We start from the raw sequence: 24745 nt of genomic DNA, 5'->3' as shown, positions 1-24745 counted from the left end.
GACTCTGAAGGAAAATAAGTCTGTTTGTGAAACTGAGGAATTCAGAATGAAGTCGTTTGTATCATTATTTTCAACCAGACCTAAGTAAAGTCACTTTTACTTATGTATTTTCTTTTTCTTTTTTTTTTTTTTTTTTTTTTTGCCAAGTGTTGATGAACACACTATCTTTTTCATTTACTTTTCATTACCACCCTATTGTTACAATCCACTTTATTTATTTAGACAAAAGTAATTGAAATATAGTACAAGCAACAGACAAAGTAATTTTCTTCAGTGCTCTTCTACAAATACTTTGCTATATGGGAAGCAACAGTTTTGTATTTCCTTATCAGGCTCCAGTTGATTAGCAATTCTGTCAACTTTGCTATTCCATCATATGATGAATAGAAATGCCAGTTTTGAACTTTACTCAATATTGTTTGTTGCGCATTAAAAACTCAGTCAGGAGAGAAATAAGTATGAAAATATTTACTAGGTTATAAATGATTTAGATTAATTAAGGAAAAAACCCTCAAAATTTCATTTAATTAATTAAGAAAGATTTCATTTTATGAAACAATTGCATTTTATGTTTTAGCAKTGTTTATTTATTGCTCAGAATATGCTGCAATTTTATATTTGTATTTTAAAATATCTTCTTGAGATCAAAAACATTACAAGCACTTAATCAGCACAGCACCATCAAAAAAATCTTGCAATATCATGTTTTATCTCCAAGCTGCAGTTTGCAAAAATGACCTATACATCAGCTTTCTACAGTGGTGGGTTGTGAGGCTGAAGATAATATTATTGTGATTCTGGATTTGGGTTATATTAGGTTAACATAACTCGCATTCACATATGTTGACTCATTTTTAATTTGTTCTCTTCACTGCTATTATCAAATTCAAATCCGAGCTTGACTGTAAAGCTGCAATGAAAGCCTTGACAATTTTGATTTGAAAGATCCAGTGTTTTCACAGCATAAAAAGAAATTACTTTGAAGAGTTTAGAAGAAAAAGACAGCAGAAAGGAAAGAGAAAGAAAGGGGACTGGGAAAAATCTACATGTGTGTGAACGTGTTCACTTACACTTGGTCATGTAGTGCTTGTAGTGCGCCCAGCTCCTATGGGCATTATGAAAGACTGTCAGCTACTCGGATAAACTTGGATAAATTTTCACACAGGCTTGCACCATGTCATATTTTGGGCAGTATGACATTCTTGTGGCTACCCACAGCCCTATGGCCTAGACAAAAACAACTATGTCCATTTGGATTGTTGCTTTGAGAAAAGCACCATGTGCCARTGGTCAGACCACTTCTCCACATGGGGCATTAAACCTCATTGCTTGCACAAGGGCCTTCTAGGGACTATAAAAATATGAATACTACATGCTAGGTTGATTAAAACATGGACCCATAAATGAAAACTACGCRAGCCCCGCAACCTTTATCACAGACATGAGGAAGTAAATCTCCACAGTCAGTAAAAATGCAAAGAATACTCTAGAAATTGATCTTACTATTTAATATCTAAATTTCTTACACAAAAGGCATTTGAGGAATTCTTGAATATCATTATATAATAATACGCAGACAAAAAACTGCATTAAGAGTTACAATTCAACATACATATCAATAATTTAAAGTAAAATACATCACAGGGATATATATTTAGCCCCAAGCAAGATTTACAAACCTGGAAAGTTTACAGATCTGCTTATATTGGCAAGAAAAACAAATGTGTTTAAGAGCTGGAAATATGAAAACAGCTACCTAAGAACAATAGGAGTTATGGCCACTATGAAAAAGAAGGCAGCATGCCTTTGGCATCAGATCTATTGAGAATATTGCATCCATTTTCTGAAGAATAAAAAAACTTCATGGAATTCTCTGGAAGGAGATATTACATGGCAACCTCTATTGAAGAAGGCACTCTAAAAAGTCTGAATTTAAGTAGAGGAAAATTTAAGGGAGCTTTTTATAAAGCTGTTTTATAAGTGTATTTATGTGTAAATCCTCCAAAAATTGGTTTAAAGAATTAGTTATGTCAATTTGAGTAATACTTTCCACTCTTCATATACAAATGCAATAGCATTTTGGATTTTGGCTTTAAAACTCAACTCACTATAGACGCAGTAGTGTTCTTTCCAGGCATAGGTCATTATTGCCTGGCAAACCACATGGAAAACACTTATGTGTAAGTTAAGTGACTTAGAACCCCAAGTCACATCAAATAAAAAGACTTAGGGTCCCTATGCATTCTTGAAGTCACAGAGGGTTTTTTGAAAATTGCATAAAATTACCTCAATGCACAAAAATAAGTAAAASTCTTAAAATAATAAATTACTCTTACTTAATCATGCTTAATGCAGGATTCCTGTCCCAAAAGCACATCACTAACCAAGGTGCTTACAACAACCATTAGTTAAAGGTAAACACAAAATCATCTCACTAATAGAAGTGTATACTGAAGCTTGTATAATAGCCTGGTCCTCAGAAGATCTCAAAGCACTTTATAAATGATAATGGGCTGATATGACAATTGTTGGACATGCACAGCTTCCACTGAAGTCACAAAATGCATCTCAGAATTAAGCCRTAGTCAAAGAGTCTGTTTTTTTGCACCTTACTCACTAAAATTCCCACTGGCTTCAAGGCCCAGGGGGAGGAGGGAATGCTTTGGTGAATGTGAAGTGCTCAACAGGGCTCATATTGCATTTCACAACGTTCTCGTTATCATGCTCCATTGCGCCTTGCTACGTCACACCTCATTTTACACACAACACCATATAAAGAACCAAAGCAATCTGCAATACCATAACAGTAGAAGAACCTTGAGAAAAATAAAAGGCAAGAAAGAAAAAAAAAGATAAAGAAAAGTTGATAAGCATTGCAAATGTATGTGGTAGAGTTAAGAAGAACCCACGATGCCTGGTTGTCAATCTTATGCTTTAACCTCGAGGTCAAGCAGCCCTCTTCTGCTGTCATTGCCACAACAGACCATGAACTGAGAGTGAAAATCTGTGGGGAAACAAGGAAAATATGAGAAAGCACCTCTTTGGGCTTGGAAGAAAAATAAAATAAAATAAWAAAACCTCACAGAATGCTTCTTTCAGATAAGATCATATTGCAAGATTGGAGACCACAAAGCTAGTTGAAGGCTCCTTTGAAGTGCAGGCACAAGTGACCTTGTCCATCTCAGGAATGAGAGACTGGGACGCTTCGGCAATGAAAACGAAGGGAATAGAGGGAAGCAGCAGAGCTGGGATGGAGAAGAAAGGGGAGAACCTTGGAGAACCAGGCTGAGGTCAGGGGACACCTTGACCCCACCAGCAACGTTCCCGCCTCCAAGGCTCTAGGACAGGCAAAACAGGCAGAGAGTCGTGGCTATTTTGCCACCCTTTCAGTCTGCACCCCTAGCCTCCTGTCTGCTSTTTCTATGCTTTAATACCACTCCACTTCCATAGCCCAGGGTAAAATTTGTCATTTATGGAAGTACTTAGCCAAAGCCATCTTTGCAAATGGTTATGCTAGATTTTCACCCTGGAAACTCTGGAAAAGTTTAGAAAACTGAACATTTTAATCTTTCTTATGCATTCTTAGATATCCATAACATTAAAGAATTTAAATCATATTTTCTTTCAAAATATATTTACCAACCTTTTTATTGTTTAACACTATCCACTATTTTATTGGTGCTAGTCATTAGTTATTTGGAAGTTTTACAGTTTCCTTTGAGCCCATACTGGTTTTACAGCCATTATATTTTTAATTTTACCAACAAAATTCTAATACATCTCCTACTGCAGCATAAATCAATTTTTACATTAGAAACCAGATTGCTCAGTAATTGCCATTTTATTTACTATCCTGATGTAAGCAACTTAAATATGATTGAGTTTTCAAGCTTAGAAGCAATATAGAAATTTAAGAGAAAATGTAGGATCATTGTAAAAATCAATCAGCATCCATGGTTTCTACTTGCATTGTTATTATCATCATCATCATCATTAATAATAATAATAATAATGAACTATGACAGTTTTATGAACCAGTTGTGGCTCACTGTCTGCCCTTGGGGTCCCAGTATTAGCCACTCATCTCACTCCATTGACCTCCAGACCTAGAAATGCTAAAATACACAATACCCATACATGCTGTAAGAGGATCTGAGAAATATTTCATGAGATTTTTCAGTCACTCTGGCTAAAGTAAATAAATAGATTTTCTTGGTAGGCTTTTTTTATTACACAATTGTCATAAGATTCATCTTAGTACACATCGCATCTGGACTTTTAGGCAGAAGAGAAACAGCAACTATTCTGTTACTGCTTTTGGATCCAGATTTCAAAGCCTTCCCTGTGCCTAGCACTTCTTATTGTCTGCCTTTGCAATTTCAAAGAGATGGTATTAAGCATAACAATAATTTTGGCTTCAAACTATGTGAATATGGGCTTTTTTACATAACATCCCGGTGAGGGGAGTATCACATGAATCACTCTGAATAAGATTTCAGTAACATCAACAAAGCCACTACCTATCTGTCTCTTTGCATAGAGGGATGATAATATAGATACATAAATAAATATATCAAATCTTTGTGCTAGTTGATAAATGTTACTTTTTTTAACATTACAATCAAACTTAATACCTGTAATATTGTCTACCTTTTCAATAGCCTTAGATTTTTATGTGCTTCTTTTGAAAGCTAAGGCTTATTACACCACAGAAAGATCTGAACCAAGATTATACCAGGAAATGAGTTTACTCATTTTTATACTTATAGAGAGTAAACTGGGCTTATTTCATAATGGCAGCAAACCGTAATCCTTTTCAGAAGAGTTGACTGGAGCTGATTTGTTCCTTTTATTCCTCATAAAATATTAATTTATTGGACCCAATCCAGAAACATTCTCATTTGGAAAATATTCCTATTTTGCTCTTATTTCTCCACTCTATAGGTCAAGAAGCAATGCATCTTATGAGGCCCTGCCTATGGGAAATGCGGGGATGATGTATCCGAACTTTACCATTCATAAGGTAGCCCTYTCAAATGGAAATAGTTAGGACTTTTCCCAAGCTCCTATGATTTTGAAGTGAAGTGTTTCATTTGGCAGATGAAAACTTCCAAGGAAAGTTGGAATGAATGTGCAAAAAAGGTTATTTAGTAAAACTCCAGTTACTAACTGCACCAGTTATTTCCACCATGCTACTGACACATCCCCTCTATTTGTATTATATGACAATGTTAAATGTTTAAAGTTAATTATATTAATATAAGAATTCTTAATTTCAATGCAGATTGACTCCTCACATTAAAACTGCTTAATATTTCTGTACAATAATCAGCACTTATATTGCCCTCTATACTTTCAAAACACAAATATTGCTAGTCCATAATATATTTTTCTCATTTTTTAGGATGATTGTGTTGATTAAACCAAATAATCAGAGGAGACACATAAAATCAAGGTGAGAATAAGTTATGCACTGACTCCAGTGTTCTCTCTCCTAGGCTCAACATCTGCCAGGAATCTTTGCATTTAGTAAACACAAACTGCTTAATTTTACATTTTGACTGAATCCAATTCAAGAACGGTGAAAATATGAGGTCCCTTCTGGAAGTAAATTATGAGGTGGGCCTACAAACAGCAAGGAAGCACTACTAGCCACCCAATACGCAAAAAATACATACTTTACACTGATTTGTCCTCATTTAAAACAGTGCAGAGTGCCTAAGCTATATGCAAATTTTGGATCAATGTAGTTGAGAGGCAGGTTGTTATTCCAAGTAAGGCTAATGCAACTACATTACTGTTGGGAGACAAATTAATATATCTGTATGCTGCACTCCAAACTGTGTAGGCAGATCTCCTCACTTAGACRAGCATTGCATTGCTTATATCAGAGGCTGCTCTAATGCTTTTAGACGGTGGGTATCTCAACACAGATTTTTCCACAAATGCACACATACACAAGCAAAACAAACCAGAGGTTTAAAAGAACGTCATTGAACCCAAAATATATTGCACAAACAAAAGCCACCAATAAAGTATCCAGCTTTACAACAGTTATTCTTCACTCACTTCACAAATGCAATCACAGAAAAGCCACCACATCAAGTCCTTTCAACTCCTCTGTAACTGTTTTGCACCCAGTCTACTGGTAGCCAGATGCTTGTGTATGCTGGTTCAGAGACAGCAAAACACCTACTGAGAGCTGCTCTAGAGGCACATTTGCATTTCACAGAATCACAGAATCACAGGATGGTTAAGGCTGGAGGGGACCCCTAGAGACCATTTAGTCCAAACCCCTGCTCCAGCAGGGACACAGAACATGTGGCACAGGGTGGCACCCAAGTGGGTTTGGAAGACCTCCAGAGAAGGAGACCCCACAGCCTCCCTTGGCAGCCTCTTCCAGCGCTCTGTCACTCTCACAGAAGTTTGAGAGAAGAAGAGTTTGGCCCCTTCCTCCCTACATTCTCCCCTCTGGTATTTATACCTGTTGATCAGATCTCCTCTTGGTCTTCTCTTCTCTAGGCTAAACAGGACCAGCTTGCTTAGTCTTTCCTCATAAGATAGATGCTCCATTTGCATTCACATTTATAGAAAACAGACCCATACAAAGGCAAAACAAGAAAATCAATGACAGAGGTTGCAGTCAACATCTCCACAGAAGCTACCACAGATGCTGTCCATGTTTGGCACAAGAAGGAAATTAGACTCTGACGTGACACTGTGAGGGCATGATAATTCTGTAACATGCTCTGAGTGCAATATATGTCCATATAGACAGTTGTTATATGTTACATTAACACCAAATAACAAAGAAGGATTTTCGCAAAGTTTATCAAGGTCTGGATGGGAGGAATGACACTGTCTTCAGGGCAAGACAGATCTGGACAGTGTTGTTTACCACTGCATAAAGATATCCTGAGGCTATAGCAAAAACATTTTGGAAAAGCAACCAATAACTTTGACAACATCAGGTTTGGGGGCTCAACTGAGAGAAACATCCATATTTACTGATAAAAATTCCCTGCTCTGATTCTCTTTAAGAAAAAAACAGATTCTTGTCTGAGGCATATGCATAAAACTTTAGCTGAAATAAGCTGCCTAACTATCATTTTTATTACACATTATATTTTAGGCACCAAACAGGACTGATGTGGCAGTGAAAGCCAACTTCTACAAACTTTCTTCAAAGTTTATGAAGTTTGAATTTTCTGTGTAATTCTGTGCTACTCTGTGCACGTAGTTTAAAAGCAAATATATATTATGCTAGAAACACTAAGAATAAGAGTTCGTCTCCCATTTTTCCGTTGCAAGTCACTAAAAAGTATTTAAAGATGTCCATTACCAACCTCTCCAGAACTAGTAACTAAGTTACTAAGTCCATGACTAGGCTGTGAAATATAATTAATATGAGTTTGAAAAGAAGCAATCATTCACTTTAAGGAAATTTCCATTTAGGAGTTTGTATCTGAGGACCTAACTTAGTGAATACTAACTAGAATATCTCTTAAATCATTTTCTAAAACGAAAGTGGGGGATACGGAGCATCTAATAGAAAATGCATTCAAAGGTTAAAATATATAGAAATTTTTAATTTATGGATAAATTTTGTGATATATTTTAAAGGTTTTCATGCTGAACTATGACCAATGTTTAATTTTAATTTATTACGTATACTTCAGCTTTTACTGAGATGTCTAGCTTAGCCATTAGTATATTACCCATTACTAATCTGATAGTACATACTGTTTATCTTCATTGCATCGATCTATCATGGAAAAGGCTTTCTGACTCAAAATAGATACTAAAGAGAGGGTTTTTTTGAAGTTGACAAGAGAGGTGACATTTTCTCAACAACTCCTCAGCTAATATAATATCGAGAATGACAATGAAGTATAAATCTGACCCTTATTTCTTATCATTTGCCAAGTTATCAGCAATAAAAAAAAGAAAAAATTGACAAAGATCAAGACCATAAAAAAAAAAAGAATAAAAAAGAATTTGCTGTAGAAGTAGAGAAGGTTGTAAACATTTCCAGAGCCACTGAATTCACTTGCTGAAATAGTTCTGAAGCACAGCATTACTGAGCATGATTGTGTGATCAGATGCTCTACAGCTTCTTATTTATCCTTCAGACATGTGCAATCTAAAAATGTGTGGCATACGACAACTGGGAAGAAATTTCTTGCAGGCATCCCATACAGCTCTTAAAATCTGTCTTTGGGATCCAAATTCCAGTTGCGGACGACAGGGTGGGTGTATATGTCTGAATAAAAGCTTAGTTAATGGCATTTCTGTCCTTCATAGCTACTTGGTCATGTAGCAGTTAAGTGCATCCCACACCAGTGTTGCAAATTATTTCAAGTATCTCATATCAGCACTCAGAGGTGATATAGAATTTAAATTTAGACTTTGAAATTTGAAAGGCAAACTGAACACAGCAGCCATGTACTTCAGTAATGTCCTTTAAAAGACCGTGCAGGAGAGATCTCTCCCAAGGGGATACCTCAGGGTAGACAATCCCTTTTCCTCTTTCTCTTTTAATATTTATACTATTTAAATAAGGCTTTTTTTTTTCTTTTACTTCTCAAACTTTTCCATAAATTTCACTTTCACATTAAATTCAAATCAATTACAGGTAATAAAAGCATATCAATCAAATTAAAAGTTAAGTCACAAGAATGTGGGATATTATGTTTAAATCTCCTTGCCTTGCAGCTCTTAATTGTTCTTATTTTTTCTACTGTAATTACAATTTTAAGTTGTCGCTACTTTTTTTCCCAGTTTTTCTCCCTCTATCAATTAAATTACCAATTTACCTCAAGGATGAATTCTGAAGGAAAGTATGGTTGGGTGACTAAAAGTCACAAGGCTCAAAGAAATTATTTCTGGATCCATTAGCAAATCATATAGGAAATTCCTTTTCTCTGCCTAATACTTTTCCAGTAGTTCTGTCCCAGGGACACCAGGAAAGATTGATTTGCCTCACTTTAGCTAGTGTAGTTTGTCTGTCCAGACTAAAGGAGTCATCTACGAACAGCCTAGATCTAAGAGCTTCTTCCTCCCCACAGACTACACACACAGAACCCAGACAAGCAGCTCAGTTGATACAGCAGCTAAGTTGAAACAGGGTTTCTAGATTTTAATTAGTATTTTCAAATAGTATTTTAATTAGTATTATAAACTTTAATTAGTATTTTCAAAGAACTGTAATATCAGTTATGAGAACTCTTGAGCATATCAAGCACTATAAGCTTCTCAAATAACATTTTTGAAAGTCTACTTAATGTTTTCATTGGCTTCACTGTGATGTCTTTCCTGAGAGTGGCCAGATCACATATTTCACATCACTGTCTCCTTTGGTATTTAGCTGCCTAACCTTGAAGTTTTTCCCTTTATGCAAGTCTTACTAATTTTCCTTAGCATGAAAGATCTCCAGAAGTAGAATTCAATCACTAAATTTTTATGAAACTTTAAGCCTTTAATATCATGGATTTTGATTCCCTTCTACACTTGCTGTGTAGATTTTTCTAATGTTTTGCAATGTGCAGAAAATGACACCTGTGTCTCTCTAATTTCTCTATTTTTGACTAAACTCTGGAGCAAATGCATTCTGAATGTAAGGGGAGATCTGAGCACCCTATTTCTCTTTTCAATTCTATTTCAAGAGCATTTCTCCAGGAAACCTTTAGAGAATATGTCTTTAATTTCAAAGGAAAACATTGCACTTGCTCACCATTTTTACATTGACAATGGCAAAAAAGTTTAAGTTGAAAGCAGTTTATATTAGCTTAGCTTAAGCAGGTAAATAATATTCAAGAATACTGACTATATTGTAAAATGTCATATACTTTATGGACTGATTTGTATGTTGAGTCATGTCACTGCACGTAATAATTTACCTGAAGGCAGACAAAATCAGTTGTTACTAATGAACTTTATGCAAATGAATCTTATTAAATTTGTTTTGATAAAGGAAATATTATTTTTCATGGCTCTTCAGTAACTTTAACAGCCTAATTACCTAGGAGCAGTTTCAAGTTAGCATTATAGTCTCTAATGGTGAAGTTGTATAAGATCATGAAGACGAAGGAAAACAGAAGTGATGCAATGGAAAAAAGCTTACACAAGCCAAGGACAAGGGAAAAAGAAACATTTTCTGAAGTAACTAAAACACAACACAAGAAAGCAAGAGATGAAATCTTTGAAAAGGAAAAAGATTAATAGGAAAAAAAATTTAAAGTAAATGGCTGAAAATTGATGAGCTGCTGAAGTCACACTATATATGAAATATGTCACTCTAAAAGATCTAATGTAATGTAGGTGTCTGGAAAATGTGCTGCTTAAAAGCTAAAGAATAAATAATCTCCCAAGCCTATATTTTTGGTGTGGAATACCTTTGTATTTAAAATTATGTGGAAAATTAAGAACTGAAAAAGAAATGAGAATGATAGAAAGAAGAAAGACTGAAACACGGTTTGTAAATAATTTCAACATGTTCCCTCTTTAAAGTTAATTATCCCCAGGCTCCCCTCTGCCAACTCAGATGCTTACTCCACAATTTCACGTACCTGCCAATATAGTTAGAACCAAACATGCAACTAAGCATTTTCCATTTCATAGCTAAAAACATACAATTCTTAAGTATAACTTGAATTATTATTGTTATTACTGCTGAAGAACTATTAAAAGSCCTGATCACAAAACCATTCATAATTTCCATATTGCTCAAAGTTCTTGTTTTCTGAAAAAGATGTCATATCATGTTGAAAATACAGGCCAGGCAATTTCAGTTTAATGAATTCCAAAATAGGAAAAAGAAATTAGAAGAACTGTATCCCAAACTTAACAGGAAAATTAGCATGTGCAAAACTAGCAGCTGTGGCAGAAATAAAATCAMCTCTGTATTTATTTTCCCACTTAGACTAASTTAGTATTTGATGATTAGRATTACCTTAAGGAAAACAAGAAAAAGAGGAAATTGCTTAACTTTAATTGAGAAATTGCCAGAAAAGTAATTTACTTTCTCTAGTGTGAGTTTTGAACAGATATACTACTTTCCCTGAAAAGATAAATATGAGTTGGCAGAAAGAACTGTACGTGAACCAYGAAAAACTGAACTAGATCTGAAAAAAACAGAAGCTCAAAGAAACATGTACAAACAAAGCCCAAACAAAACACAATTGTATGTTATCACATTTAAAATGAAAACAGGAAAAGACATGTTTTAAAATGAAATAATATTTGCCTGTACAAGTTCCTAGAGCTGACACAGAGTCAATTGCATGGAAGATTATACTATTTAAGGAAAATGAAATCTTGTTGATAGAAAAAAGAGCTAAAAATGACTGCACTGCAGAAAAGTACTTAAACAGAAACATTTATGAAACGGGGAATCAAGCAAGTTCAGGATACTGTAAGGAAACTGCAAATGCAGTTGTACAGACTGGGACAGCAGCCTTACACACATACCCAGAATCATAACTTTAACATGACAAAAGCTTTAAGAAATACTAAAACAGCTAAATTTTCAATGAATCATCACACACACACACACACACAAAAARGACTTAATTTGTTTCATGCACAGCAAGTTTGGGTTATTTAGTCTAAGCACCAAAAAAAGTATAAAATCCAAAATTATGCTTTTTACCAAACATAATATTCAGTATTGGGTGAATTCCACGGCACAACTCTGATAGAATTGTGTTCTTTAAATTTCAGAGAGGAATTCAAATACAACTTTTTGTGTTTCTGAGAGTATCCTACTAACACCTGACTTTAAAGGAACATTTGTAATCCCCAGTGTTCCTTCAGTGGTGACAAGTGAAGGGAAATACCTCATTCTGCAGGCGCAGGCATTGCCTGTATACGCGGGCAGAGCCACTGGGGAACTACAGTTAATCCYTGCAGCACAGCAGAAGTTGTGGGGACAGCTCAGGCAAACAGAAAGGAAACACCGTGATAAGAGAAAGTCATTTAAATGCAGATCAGGAGATTTTTAAACTGCTCTTTTCACTTGGAATACATTTTTTATTGTTTTTCACTGGAGAGAAAGATAGCTTGGTGTGTGCAATGAAATGCTGAGGTTGAAACATTGTTCCAAGAGCATAAAAATAAAAGCAGCATATTCTAAAGATTATGCAGGAACTAGAGGCAAACAAGCTATAGCTAAAGTATCTTCGATGGCCAGGCAGGTGTGATACTCAGTAGTCTGAGGGCACCAAAGTGGTATTCTCTGGATCAAAAGTAAAAGAGCAAAAGCTACCACAACACCTAACCATGTGCATTAGCTGCTGACATAACCTGGATCACTCCAGGATTACTTTAAGTGCCAGACTTTTAATTTTGAGTGTGTATTTGATACATCAMATATGGTTGAGTATTGCAAACATGTAATAGTATAATTTTTACAGTAATCTTGGCAACAAATAAGCAAGCAATTTGTTGCTCAGGGAACTTCAGCACTTCAGCTGAGGAAAAATCACTAAAATTATTAGAAGAAGCAATAGTTATCATCATAGTGCTATGTGCAATCTGGCTAATTTCACTGGGTACTTTATGGATAAGCAAGATAGGAGCCCCAGACCTTTCTTAGATCTAGGGAATAAAGTAACAAGTCCACATTCCAGTGGTAAATGAGTATCTGTTCTAACTAGATGACCAAAAAAAGGCTCAAGTGAAAAGACATGGAATTTATTTGGTCACAGAAAGCAGGCTACTGTTCCTTTACATGGATAAAAGAAGAAATCAGTAAACAAGGAAACCAGCASAGTTGGGGATGCCAATGTAAAGAGGCAGAGAAGGAAAAAAAGCAGCCTTTGCTATTTTGCTATTGTTGCTTGAATAAGACAGCAGTCCTTGTCTGCTGAACAGGAGAACTTTAGTGCTTATTACTATTAACTACTTTTAATAAATTAGGATCTGAAACAACAGAGCACAATCTTCTCTGATACTGTTAAGGAAAAGCAATGGTTCTAGGACAAGGAAAAAAAYAACTTTTTCACAAACGTGTGAGCCTTGATGTGTGTATATATGCACACATTGTGTATATATGTATACGTATGCATATATACAGAATTGCACATTTATTAAAGAACACATAGGCTGAAAAATGCAGGAKGGATGCTGGAAGTATGAAGTGGAAGAACAGCTATGTGCTTTCCCTGTTCTTATCCCTCTCCCTAAGCTGCTGGCTACTTGGACATGATCATCAACAAATGGGCCTTTGGTCAAATCCCATATGGACATTCTTAGATCCCATTATATTCCTAAATGCACATGCATGAAATGTAACCTTAGCATCTTGCATTCTTTGGCAATTAGATACAGTGGCTTCTAAATAATGAAAGCCAACTGCAGTAAATCGATGCAAYGTTATCCAAGTCATCTAAGTGACATTTTCGATTTTCAACAGCTGATAAAAAAAGTTCAAAGCTACAGACAATACCTAGACAGAGACAAATAAATGCAATTATTTATTCTTCTCAAATGTTTTGTATTTGCCTTATTTCTCCCATAGCTAGAAAGGTAAAACATTTGAGTCAGAAACATATGTGCTAGCTGTAACAAAATAGAAAACAAGTGGTTTACCTTTTTGAGTGAGGAACAAGGAATGAAATGGAGGAAGGAGCTAAAAGATATCCCTGAATTTGTTCCAAGTGRTATTTTTAACAGTGGTCCCTGGATTTTCACTCTAATATTTTAAAAGCAGGAGATTTCATGCATCAATAGCTCCGATGAGGCTATAAGAAAAGGACTATGCTTTTGTAAAGGCTGATGCAGCTCATCAGAGCTGGGTCTGTGATAATGCACTCTCTGAGCCTCCCAGAGTCAGGAACAAAAGAACTGAGAAGTGAATTTATTACCATCACTGTCATGAGATGCCCTATAATTATACGTACAGTTCTCCAATAACTTCMATAGCTGAAGTTGGCAAAGAAAGATTCTGCTTATCACAGGATATCTCCRTCTGAGACTCTCCCTCCACCTCGCTGGGGGCTCCTGGCCATTCACAGCATCGCTAGACTAATAGAGAACTCAAAAGAGCAGAAAGCTGAAATTCTCCCACTGTAACAAATTTTTGACCTCTGTATTATCAGCTGGTCTAATCAAACTGTAATTGATGATTGTTTTCCCCTCATGCAAGCTATTAGGGAGCTAATCGGCTTGCTTGGAAGATGGAAAGCACATAAAGCTTCTGACCACTTCAAGGGTTTTCCAGGGATTGTGGTGGAGGAAGAGCTGCAGTGACACTGCAGTGCAGCACAGCTTACAGGCCACTGGCATGGAATAACCTGAAAAAATCTCCGAACTAAATTCTACCCCTTCCACAGTAGTGCACTGGGAATAACTAAGAGCATTTCACAATAAAATGACAAAATGGACAAAGCTTTTTAACAGGTCCTTTATGGCATCCAGCTTTCTGTCTTTCCTTCCCTCCCAACAACCTGTGACTTTTAGGAGGAATCATCTCTATTTCAGATGAAGCTCCTCTTTTCAAAATATGTATCAGTTTCACTGTCTAAATACTTCTTAATTCCTTCCATTTTGGACTGCAGTTTATCACTACTGCCTAAAATCAAAACAGGTACTGCTTAAAAGCCTAGAATTTCCCCATGCAGTATATATTCCAATTTTAATTTATAATTAATTGTTTAGTGAGCACACGCTGCTCTGCCTTTGTAAGATTATTCCCCAAGGCCAGTCTTTTATTTTTCAGAAGAGAAATGCCTACTCTCTAGATCTACATTTGCATCAAATTTTAAAAGAGATCTGAAAGAGCTGCTAAGCATGGAGGAAAGAAAAAAATGCTTCTAAGAATACTAAAAATTGGAGAGCAAAGCTAATTATAAATGATCAGTTCCTCTTCTAGCTTTGTTCTATGTTCTTTTTGTCCTTAAATTTTCTTTAATTGCATTTAAACTGTGTGTAGGACATGTGAACAGCACATGAAAGCCCCCMAAATTGCCTTTTTGAAGCCCACGGTATAGCTTGTATACTTAAAACTAGACACACACACAAGTCTCTATGCACTGGAGTGAACTAGAGTGATCACTGCTCAACATGACGCTCAGCATCACTTGAGCTCTACTTACACAATACATAAGATAGATACAGTTCACTTATTATTTTCAGTTTTCTAAAATGAAAGTAAGAGATGCCTCAAAAAATCCCATTATGGCTCTTAGAAACAGCCTCAGTGTCAAGGCCTGATTTTTAATGCCTGTGATCCCCTTCCCTCTTACTCCTAATTTCTGTATTTTTTTTCCACAGAATATGTATTTCTGTTTGGACTTTCATATCTCTTTTACTTCTTCGTCTGCTTCTCAGAGAGAAGAGAGAAATAAAGGTGATGTACCTGTGGAAAAGGGGAATTAAAGAGCAGAAGAGGTACGGGAAGGAAATTGTCTGTGTTGCTATCATATTTTGTCTTTGCTAGCCTCCTCATTTGTTCATTGCAGAGAAGAGGTGGAACCAAAGTGCCACAACACTCACAGGAAAAGAAATTCAAGTTGAAGGCAAGCCCTAGTTTTGCAGGAGTTGCCATTCTCATGAGATTTGCTGCCAGGTCTATAAACACAAATGTGAGTTCACATGAGGCTGAGATAAATTTCTGAATTGTTTAAGGCAAGGCAAGGGAAATAAACTTTCAAAGATGTTTCTATAGTGTTTACTTCTAAAAGTGACTTTCGTTTATTTCATYATCACTTAATATCCAGAATATCAACAGCTAAAATTCTTAGTGAATAATGTAGTTTGTAGCAAGATRTAAATGCTTAATAAGCTGGAAAAGACAAAAAAAAAAAGTATCCATTTACACTTGCAGTGACTGTTATTGGATGTCCTTAAAATCCTGTGGCTGTAGTAATAACTTGGAGCTTTTAGTGTATGAATCAAAAAATCAAGTTACAGATCTACTTTGCTTCATGCACTTTACTGGCTTAAGAAGCATTTTTAAAGTAATTCCAATATATGCTTCATGCTAAGATAGGATGAATATGAATCAAGCAAAAATTACACAGAAAGGAGATAGAGTTTTGCAGAATTTTTAGAATAAGTTAAATATTTATGCTGATACAGCAAGAATATTTTTGTCTTTCTATGTGTTGCAAAAACTCTTAAATAATTTTATGGCAAGATTATTTAAAGAGCTCCTTTAAACCTGTTTCAGGTTTCTTTGCTGTTGGGTCTTTTTTAAGGAATGAAATACTTAATTTTACATCTGTATCTACACAGTTTGCATTAACCAGCATCTCAGAACAAAATGAATTCTTCAGGCTGGGCTGAGTTCCTTGGCTGGTATGACAAGGTATGGGACTCAAGCTCCTCTCACTACCTGAACAAATCCTATCACTTTCTGTAAAATGCTAGGTTTAATGCCCCATTCTTTTCCCAGCCCCACTTTATTCTGGGTCCTGGACAATATGGGTGAAATAGAAAACTGGCTGTGTTTGAATGGCCATGAGCCACACAACGTGGCCTAGTCTTCCATTAACAGGGCTCCTGGTGAATGGTGCACCATTACAGGAATAAACAGGCAATATCATAGTTGATGGATTTAAAAATCACTGTTTGAATTGCATATTTGCTAAAATTGAATCTGATGAGTACGGAGATGGTAAAATGCAGGGAATAAATACATCAACTGCAAATTCAAATATAAAAGGAAAATCTCTCAAACAATGTATATTCTGCGCATTTACAACGACAGAGAGCAACTCTGTAATGCCACTGATTGCTCTAAGTACTCAAATATCACAGTCATAATCGCAGTTTAAAATCCCTAGATGGCAAATGAGACTACCACAACTAATGGGAACATGTTTTTATTGAGAATCCACTGTGGCTGACTATCTGCAATGAAATTGCTTTTCAATAAATCTTTGAAATAACTCTGATTATTGCTTATGCATTGTTATATGAAGATGCTCCGCTTATTTAACAAAACATAAACACTCCTACAATTTCCTTTGTTCTGCACATTTCTTTGTGTGGTCTAATTTATTCTGCTTGATGACTCAAGTGCAGATAAGCACATAAATGGGTGCATCATATCTTATCTGAAGCACAACTATAAGTTTGGCTAAACACTTTTTTTCTCTTCATATGTTATTAGCAGGATTCAGAGACCCAAAAGAAGGTATGATGTGGCATAAACTCTGACATTATCAATTCATCTCCGCAGTGTGTCTGACAAAAATGACCAGCAGAACTTACTATTAAAACTGCACTGTTTCACCTGAGACCTACGTGTGCTGTGGGCAGGTACAGGCAGGTAGAACCAAGAATGATTTCAGAGGTTCTAGCAGTGCTTCTAAATTTAGTTATTGCAGTGTTTACTGAGAACTGATAAAATGATGCCAGCAAGTCTTAACAGTTACCGGCAGGATCAGCATTCACCCAGAGAAAGGTTCATGGTAACAACTGCTGTGGAGGAAGATGATCTCAAGTTCCTACCAGAAAGTTCATGTTAGGAAAAAACACAGCTTGTGGAGAATGAGATGGAGATCTGTTGCTTCACTCTGGATCARTCCATGCCTACTTCTCTCCGATGAAACAGAGCCCAACTGACTAGCTTAAACTCTAGCAATCTTCATACTAGAAATTAAAAGCTGGGTGAGACAAATCCCACCTTAAATGTCTGATATATTACTAAATTTCCTATTGATAGTTTTATTTAGCACATTTCCCTTGCAAATTATTGCTACCCAGGGCTAATTCTCCTAGAGCACAGTCATTTAGTAGTAATAATAAAGGGCTGCATGCATTTACCAGGAAGAAATCTTATCTTTAATTCTAAACATGGCTCTCTCGGACAACTTTACATCTTCCTGGCATTACTGCTCATTGTTAACTTCTTTTGGCAGTATCTATCTCCAGGACAAGAGAAAAGGGAGGAGCACAGAATAAGCAATAATGAAAATAAAATGATGATGCATTGATTTCTGTCTTATATGCACACTTAAAGACAGTTTTTACAGTTGCATAAAACACTTCTCAAGGCAAAAATTTCAATAAAAATATAGTCACTTCTTTGGGATAAAATTGTCACTTGAATTTTCTTTCTGGGTGACTTCTAATGATAGCTGGGAAAAGCACTAGCTACAACAGCCTCATCCTTTTAAATAGTGGTTTTAAAGCACTTATCTTTTCCTGTATGTCCTTAAGTTTATTATTTTACTTACCCTCCGGCTGGTATTGTGCTATGATTGTTACCGTCTGCCCTGCTCCTTTTAGCGCAGCTGCAGCCTGCTCATGGGTAGCACCTCGAAGATCAATACCATTCACCTACAGGAGAAATGCAAACAACAGTTCTGAGAAGCTTAACATTAAGTAGAAAGACAGCACTTTCCTGTTTAATATCTGAGGGACACAAAAGTCAGTTGGCTCTTCTAGCCAGGCTCTGCAAGGCCAATCTGTAGCTCCAGGGCCACCTGGACATACATGGAGTATCTGGCAAAAACTGCTGATCAAAGAACTTTCACAATAGAAAGTCTATCATCCTCTTTTCACAACATCCATTCTCTCACTGACTATATAGATCTTCCCATCTTGCTACCGAGTTGCTACCAGGTTTAACTTAGTCATGTTGAGTATTTGAACACAGGTTCCTCTGACTTCTGAATGATGGTTTTATGCTGTGTAAATGGTGTAAGCTGGACTGGAATGAAGCGAGAATCCAACCAAAAGAGCTGTGGGCAGTTTCAATGCCCTTTTGGTTTGCAGATTTGGTGTGAAGATTTGGTTTAGTCAGCAACATCCCAAGGAAGAGGCACAATGGATGTCAGTTAGTACGTATGGTCACAAGACACATGGAAAGGAGCCAAAATGGAAAGCTGGACAGAAATTATTGAAGAAAACATTTTGGATGGCAAAATCCTAATTAAACTAAGTTAAAACTTTCTGGATTTTGATGAACTAGTTTTCACGAAGATAAACAGCCCTCTYCTAACGAGCCCTCTTACTCTGTCCCTGCTTCCCTAGCAATCATCCATAAAGATACATACAGCCCTCTCTGTAAGGAAGACCTAGGACCATATCACTTCTCTGCATCATTTACAGAATTTTCCTCCTAATTCAGGTTTTGTTGTCAGAGCTATTTCTATTTTTCCTACAGAATTATTAACTATTGCAGTAATATGAATCTATCTCTGCAAAGGCAGTGTTATTGAAGTATGTGTGATTTTTTTTTTCTTTTCCCTCTTCACTTCTAAAGATTTCCATTTCATAATGTTTTATGAGGAACAGAAAAAATCTGAAATGTAAACAACTCTATCAGGACAGAAATCCATCTCCTATTGCTCAAGAGAAAAGAAAAATATGTGAAAAAAAGAAAAAAAAGAGAAAAAAAAAAGAAAAAAAAAAGAGAGAGTTCTATACTATAGATTTCACAGGCAAACAGGCCAGAGAGCACAGGTCCCAAATTCTCAACATCAGTAACTGTTTCTTTGTTTGTTTTTATCAGGTACTAGCATACAGTGAGTAAGCATATATTGAAAACATGGATTTTATTTTATTTAACTTTTAACAACTTTTTAATGCTGGACAAAAATAAAGTGGATTCCGCAGAACTTTACAAATAGTGGTGATGAAATCTCCTACAAATAAATTTATTTCGATTATTCTAAATTAAATTTAGAAGCTAACACATTTTAACTTGCTGTCTGTCATCAAATCTTGAAGAACATTATGTTTTGGTCACACATTTATTACTGTAGGACAAAACTTAGTCCTTATTAAAGTGTGAATTGAATACTATGTCCCCAAATAACCCACTTTTTGACAGTAATAACATTCAACACAGGAAATCTCATAGCTTCTGATCCAGAAGATCACACTACACTTTTTCTTGTGTACAAGGACATAATTGTCTAGATGATACTTCATATATCTGACATCATGATTCCACAAGAACTGAAGTTTTCCACATGAAATCTGTCACAAAAAATATCTTTCCTCTTTTTTTGTTCCCTTTAATGGCAGTGGAGGAGAAAAAAACAACACTTTTTTTTTTTCCCTAAACAACCCAGCTTTTTTTCCTGTCAAAAACTTTTTTCAAGTTACACATTTAATGACTGCTTAATATTTCCACCCATCTTCTCCATAAAAAAAGCAGCTCCTCTGTTCTAATAAAAATTAAGTCTGAAGTTCAACTGGCTATATCATAATATCATTAAAARTGTTGTTCTATTCAAGTTACAGATGGTCTAGGATTTTTCTGACGCATGATTTATATAGTGGCTTATCTTCAGATTCAGAAAGAAAGCACATAACTTCCAAAACAGAAAAATATGATCTATTGCAATCTGACCTTGCTCATTTCCCTAGGCAAATAAGACTGATTATACAATCACAGTAGTGACGTGAACCAAAAAGTCAATTATAAGTTATGTTGCACGAAAAGCAGCTGGATTTCTTTGTGTTAGCAGCTGGATTTCTTTATTTTGTCCACATGTGTATTTGACAGTGGATGGGTACGAGCACTGGCCACTTGAAATCAGAAATTCTTTGCTCCTATTGCCTGCTTGATCCATGTAYATATCCTAGACATTCTGGACAGCATATGTTGGGAATAAGCACAGCACAAAGCCACCATGCTTTATAACTTTTTCATGAGAATACACATCTTAATGGACAGAAGAGAGAAGAGTTGGTAGAGCATATGCAAGGATGATATATTTTAAAGTGCATTAAAGGAGGTGCTGCAAGGTGGGCACATTGCAGCAGAAGTGCAGTCTGRAAGATTAATACATCTTTAAAAAACATTCAAAGCAGATGCCTGTGCCAGAATATAATGCTTCATGGAGAGGTATGTATGAACAGCCATGTCCTTACAGTGATACAGATAATCTAAAGGTAGACATGACTACTATTCAGTGTTCTGCTATTGCCACATACTGGTATTTTTGGATCATATACACTCATACTCTGAAAATGTCTGCAACATTTCTGTTATCTGATGTGTGTCAAATTTTTATTTAGATTATGTGCAGAGAAGTGAATACCTTGATTAACAGGTAAAACACAAATGCCCCTGAAAAGGAACTCTGAGCATAGCCCAAATGAAAGATAATTAATTTCATAATTTCTATTAGGGAACAATAGTTCCCAGTTCTCCAGCTTTCCTGTTTGAAAGTCACAGATGTAAGGAAGGTGGAAGCTCTGAATGAGTCAAGAGTTCAAATGTATTTATCAAAGTTGTGTACATGAACACAAACTCTGTGGATGGCAAGATTAACCCAGACTCTTCCAAAAACTTTTTTAAATTAAGTTTAGGAAAAAAGTATTATAGAGGACAATAATTAAGTGCATTTTAAAAGAGCAAAAGGAAGAAGTCACAGTTTTTAGTCCCATAAAGTTTGATCTGTTGTGAAGTATGATACTGATATTATCTAGAAATCAATGTGATATCAATTTGGACTCAGTTTGCAACCTCTGTAGAGAAGACTTTTGAAGAAATACTACTGAGTAATGAAGACAATTATGGGATTCAAACATCTCTCTTACGAGGAAAGACYGAGTGAGCTGGGCCTGTTTAGCCTGGAGAAAAGAAGACTGAGAAGAGATTTTATCAATATGCATAAATATCTGAGGGGAGGATGTAAAGAGAATGGGAGCAAACTCTTCTCAGTGGTGGTCAGTGACAGGGCAAGGTGTAATGGGTATAAATAAAAACGCAAGGAAGTTCCATCTGCATGTGAGTAAGAACTTCTTTACTGTGAGGGTGACAGAGCCCTGGAACAGGCTGCCCAGGGAGGCTGTGGAGTCTCCTTCTCTGGAGATCTTCCAAACCTGCCTGGCTGCCACCCTGTGCCCCATGCTCTGGGTGTCCCTGCTTGAGGAGGCGGGGTTGGACTAGATGATCTGTAGAGGCTCCTTCCAACCTCAACCATTCTGGGATTCTGGGATACTGGGAAAGGAAGAGTTGTAATGTCCCTACCCTTATTTAGTGAGGACATGAAGACACAGTTGTATTGCTATGAGGCACACATGTATCTGCAGCATAAGTACTTGTTGATTTTTGCAGCCACAGCTTTTGCATTCTGGGGGATTGAGGCAGATTTCTGAATTCTAAGCATCACGGTAGCCATACCACGCCATCTAGGAAACCTTAACTGGGATTGTAGGTCTTTGGACAATAGAATGTTGAAGTCAGATCACTTTTCCTTTAGTAGAAAGCTTTCCTTTTCTCAGTGTTTCTCTCTGTATATACACAGCACTTGAGAAAGTCGTGAGGAAGAAGCAATGAGATGTGCTGAAGAAAAATGTAAAGATATCTGAATTCCTCAGCTCCTGGTCTGAGGACAAGAATATGGATCATGCCATCTGGTCAATATTAGCAGGCCTAGGAAAAAAAGATGTTTAGACTTAAACTTAAAAGTGCAGACTTCAGGAAAATACAAGACTCTCTTAAGCATTATATTGATATCCGGTGGTGGTCTTATAATAAGACTTGTTGTAATAGAACACAAAATTTAAAATTTTTTTAATAAGTATTAATAATCTCTCTGTAAGTAATAAAAAAGTGGAAGTGAAGGTATCCAAAAAAGTGGATATATGAAAGAACAGAGGTACTACATTCTTATTCTCTTTCTGCTTTGAAAAATAATTGTTCTATCTATATGTACCTATATAATCTTCCAATAAAGCATAARGGATATACAAATAAGGCAATAATTCCACCAAAACTAACTTAAGTTTTTTTTTTTATCTTTTCCTCAGAACCACAAGAAGCCACTGAAATGGCAAATGGCTTACCACCCTTTGCATGCTTATTGCGGAGGAAATGATTGACTACACTGCCGACACCAATACATTATAATGAAAGAAATCCTCTGAAAACAGTTGTATAAAATAGAGGCTAGATTCTTGATGATGAGTTTTCAGGTCTGAATAGTGAAATCAGAATTGCAAGAGCAAAAGATGGCAGAAAGAAAACACCTTCTCAGTTCTATCTGTCTTCTATATTTTTATCAAATGATAAGTAAGCTAGACAAAGCAGATTAAGTAACAAGTAACAGTTCACTGGGCCTGATTTTACGCTGGATTGAAGAAACAGTGATCTTGCTCTTCTAGATACACAGATGCAGAACTCAATCAGTTGTTGTCAAATAGGTAAATGGAAGGTATTTTAATACTGTTTTGTACATCAGTGCCTGGGAGAGGACCTCAGTACCAAATATTAGACAATAAAGTTAGAAAGAGCCTTCATATGGCCTAGTTTGACTGCATACAGAAGAGAAGAACTGGGCAAAATAACTGCATTCTGCCTTGAGTAGTATTCTTTCCCAATATTTAAAAGCAAACATAATCAAGTCTTAGCCCTTCTACTTGAAAAACATAAGTACATGTCCAATCTCGATGAAAGAAAACATTAGTTTACACATCCTAATCATATTCTTACCCTCAGGTAAAAAGAACAAAAGTGTTTTGTTTGATAGTATGAAGGGTAAAGTGAATAATACTCTTCTTCCTGCCTTTTGCACCAAAATAATACTTTAATTACATCTATTAAATGGGCTAGATTCCTTTAAGAAACGTTATATAATAACGAAAAGCAGCATTGTTGTTCCAAACTTGACTGCACAATCTTGATGCCCTAGCCGAGAATGAATTTGACTGCCCAATTTCTGATGCCTAATTCCAAAATGAATTTGACATAATGGAAATAAGAAAAGCCTGCAGCTTATACAGCTGTCTGTCTCTTCTATGTGCTGCAGAAGTGAATGGTTAGAAAGCTTACAAACATAGGGAAGTGCTATAACAAAAGACTGTAGTTAAAAACTACAGACAAAATTACAAAACTAAAAAGACATAACTGCAGGTCATAGCAATTAGTATTATAGTCATTCCCCCTGACTTCACTGATTCAAAGTACTATTAACCTCATACGGAATCATAATGTAAAAAAAAAAAAAAAAAAAGATAAAATTTGTATTTTGAATAAACAATGCTGTTTTAAAATTGGAAGGGTCATATTTTCTTTAAAATATTTGATTGGATAGCCCATATTAGCACAAATTTGCTCAATTCCGAACTGTGCCAATTAAAGATTTACTACAGTCTCTTTTCATGTTACATTAGCTTGAGCATGATTCATATCTAGGTCATTCAAAATAGAGTGGAGGTTAGCAGAATAATCTATATTAAAGTCATCTTATTTTGTGTTTTCAAAGCATTTACATGAACAGTTGGGATCTCTTGTTGAGTTGCAAAGAAAGGGAAAACCAAGTCCCTTTTCTGGAGATGAAACATAGATTTTTTTTTTATTATTTCTTCTTTGAGCTGTTAGTAACATTGTACAGTGATTTTATATTGTAAAATGGCAAAGAAATGGAACTTCTTTGCTGTGGAGCAGCAGAAGTTTGTAGAGCAGATTTCTTAAGCCATGACTGAATTATTGTATTTCTTGAACTTATAAAATAAGATCTTTGGGAGTGTGAAAAACAGACTTGAGTAGAAAACATAACTCCTGTAGCCAGACTTCCCATTGACTGCATTAAGCAAAGATATGAAGAACCCTACACATCTGCTTTAACTCTGCAGACCCTCTTAACTTTTCCTAAAAGAACTAGAAAAGGAAAGGGAGAGAAGCTGAACCAGTGGTCCTCATTAATCATTAGGAACCAAAAATGGTTCCTAATAGAACCATCAGCAACCATAGAGCATCATCCCTTAGATGATGGGAATACATTCTTCCAGTGAGATAGGGAATACTGGAAAAATACACATTAGAGATACACTT

The 24745-nt window shown here is 35.9% G+C and overlaps 1 protein-coding gene across 1 annotated transcript in view; it reads right to left on the bottom strand.

Annotated features, from left to right (window-relative positions):
• DLG2 (discs large MAGUK scaffold protein 2) overlaps positions 1-24745 on the bottom strand; it is a 597632-nt gene that overhangs the window by 176857 nt on the left and 396030 nt on the right. The window contains exon 13 of the mRNA XM_026034918.1: positions 18186-18288. Within this exon, the coding sequence (XP_025890703.1) occupies positions 18186-18288 (103 nt within the window). The remainder of the gene's footprint in view (positions 1-18185; positions 18289-24745) is intronic.

Source organism: Nothoprocta perdicaria, unplaced genomic scaffold (genome assembly GCF_003342845.1).
Source record: "Nothoprocta perdicaria isolate Ctin4 unplaced genomic scaffold, notPer1 scaffold_152, whole genome shotgun sequence".
Lineage (NCBI taxonomy): Eukaryota > Metazoa > Chordata > Aves > Tinamiformes > Tinamidae > Nothoprocta > Nothoprocta perdicaria.
The sequence above is the reverse complement of the archived record's forward strand: the minus strand, read 5'-3'. Positions and strand labels throughout refer to the sequence as shown.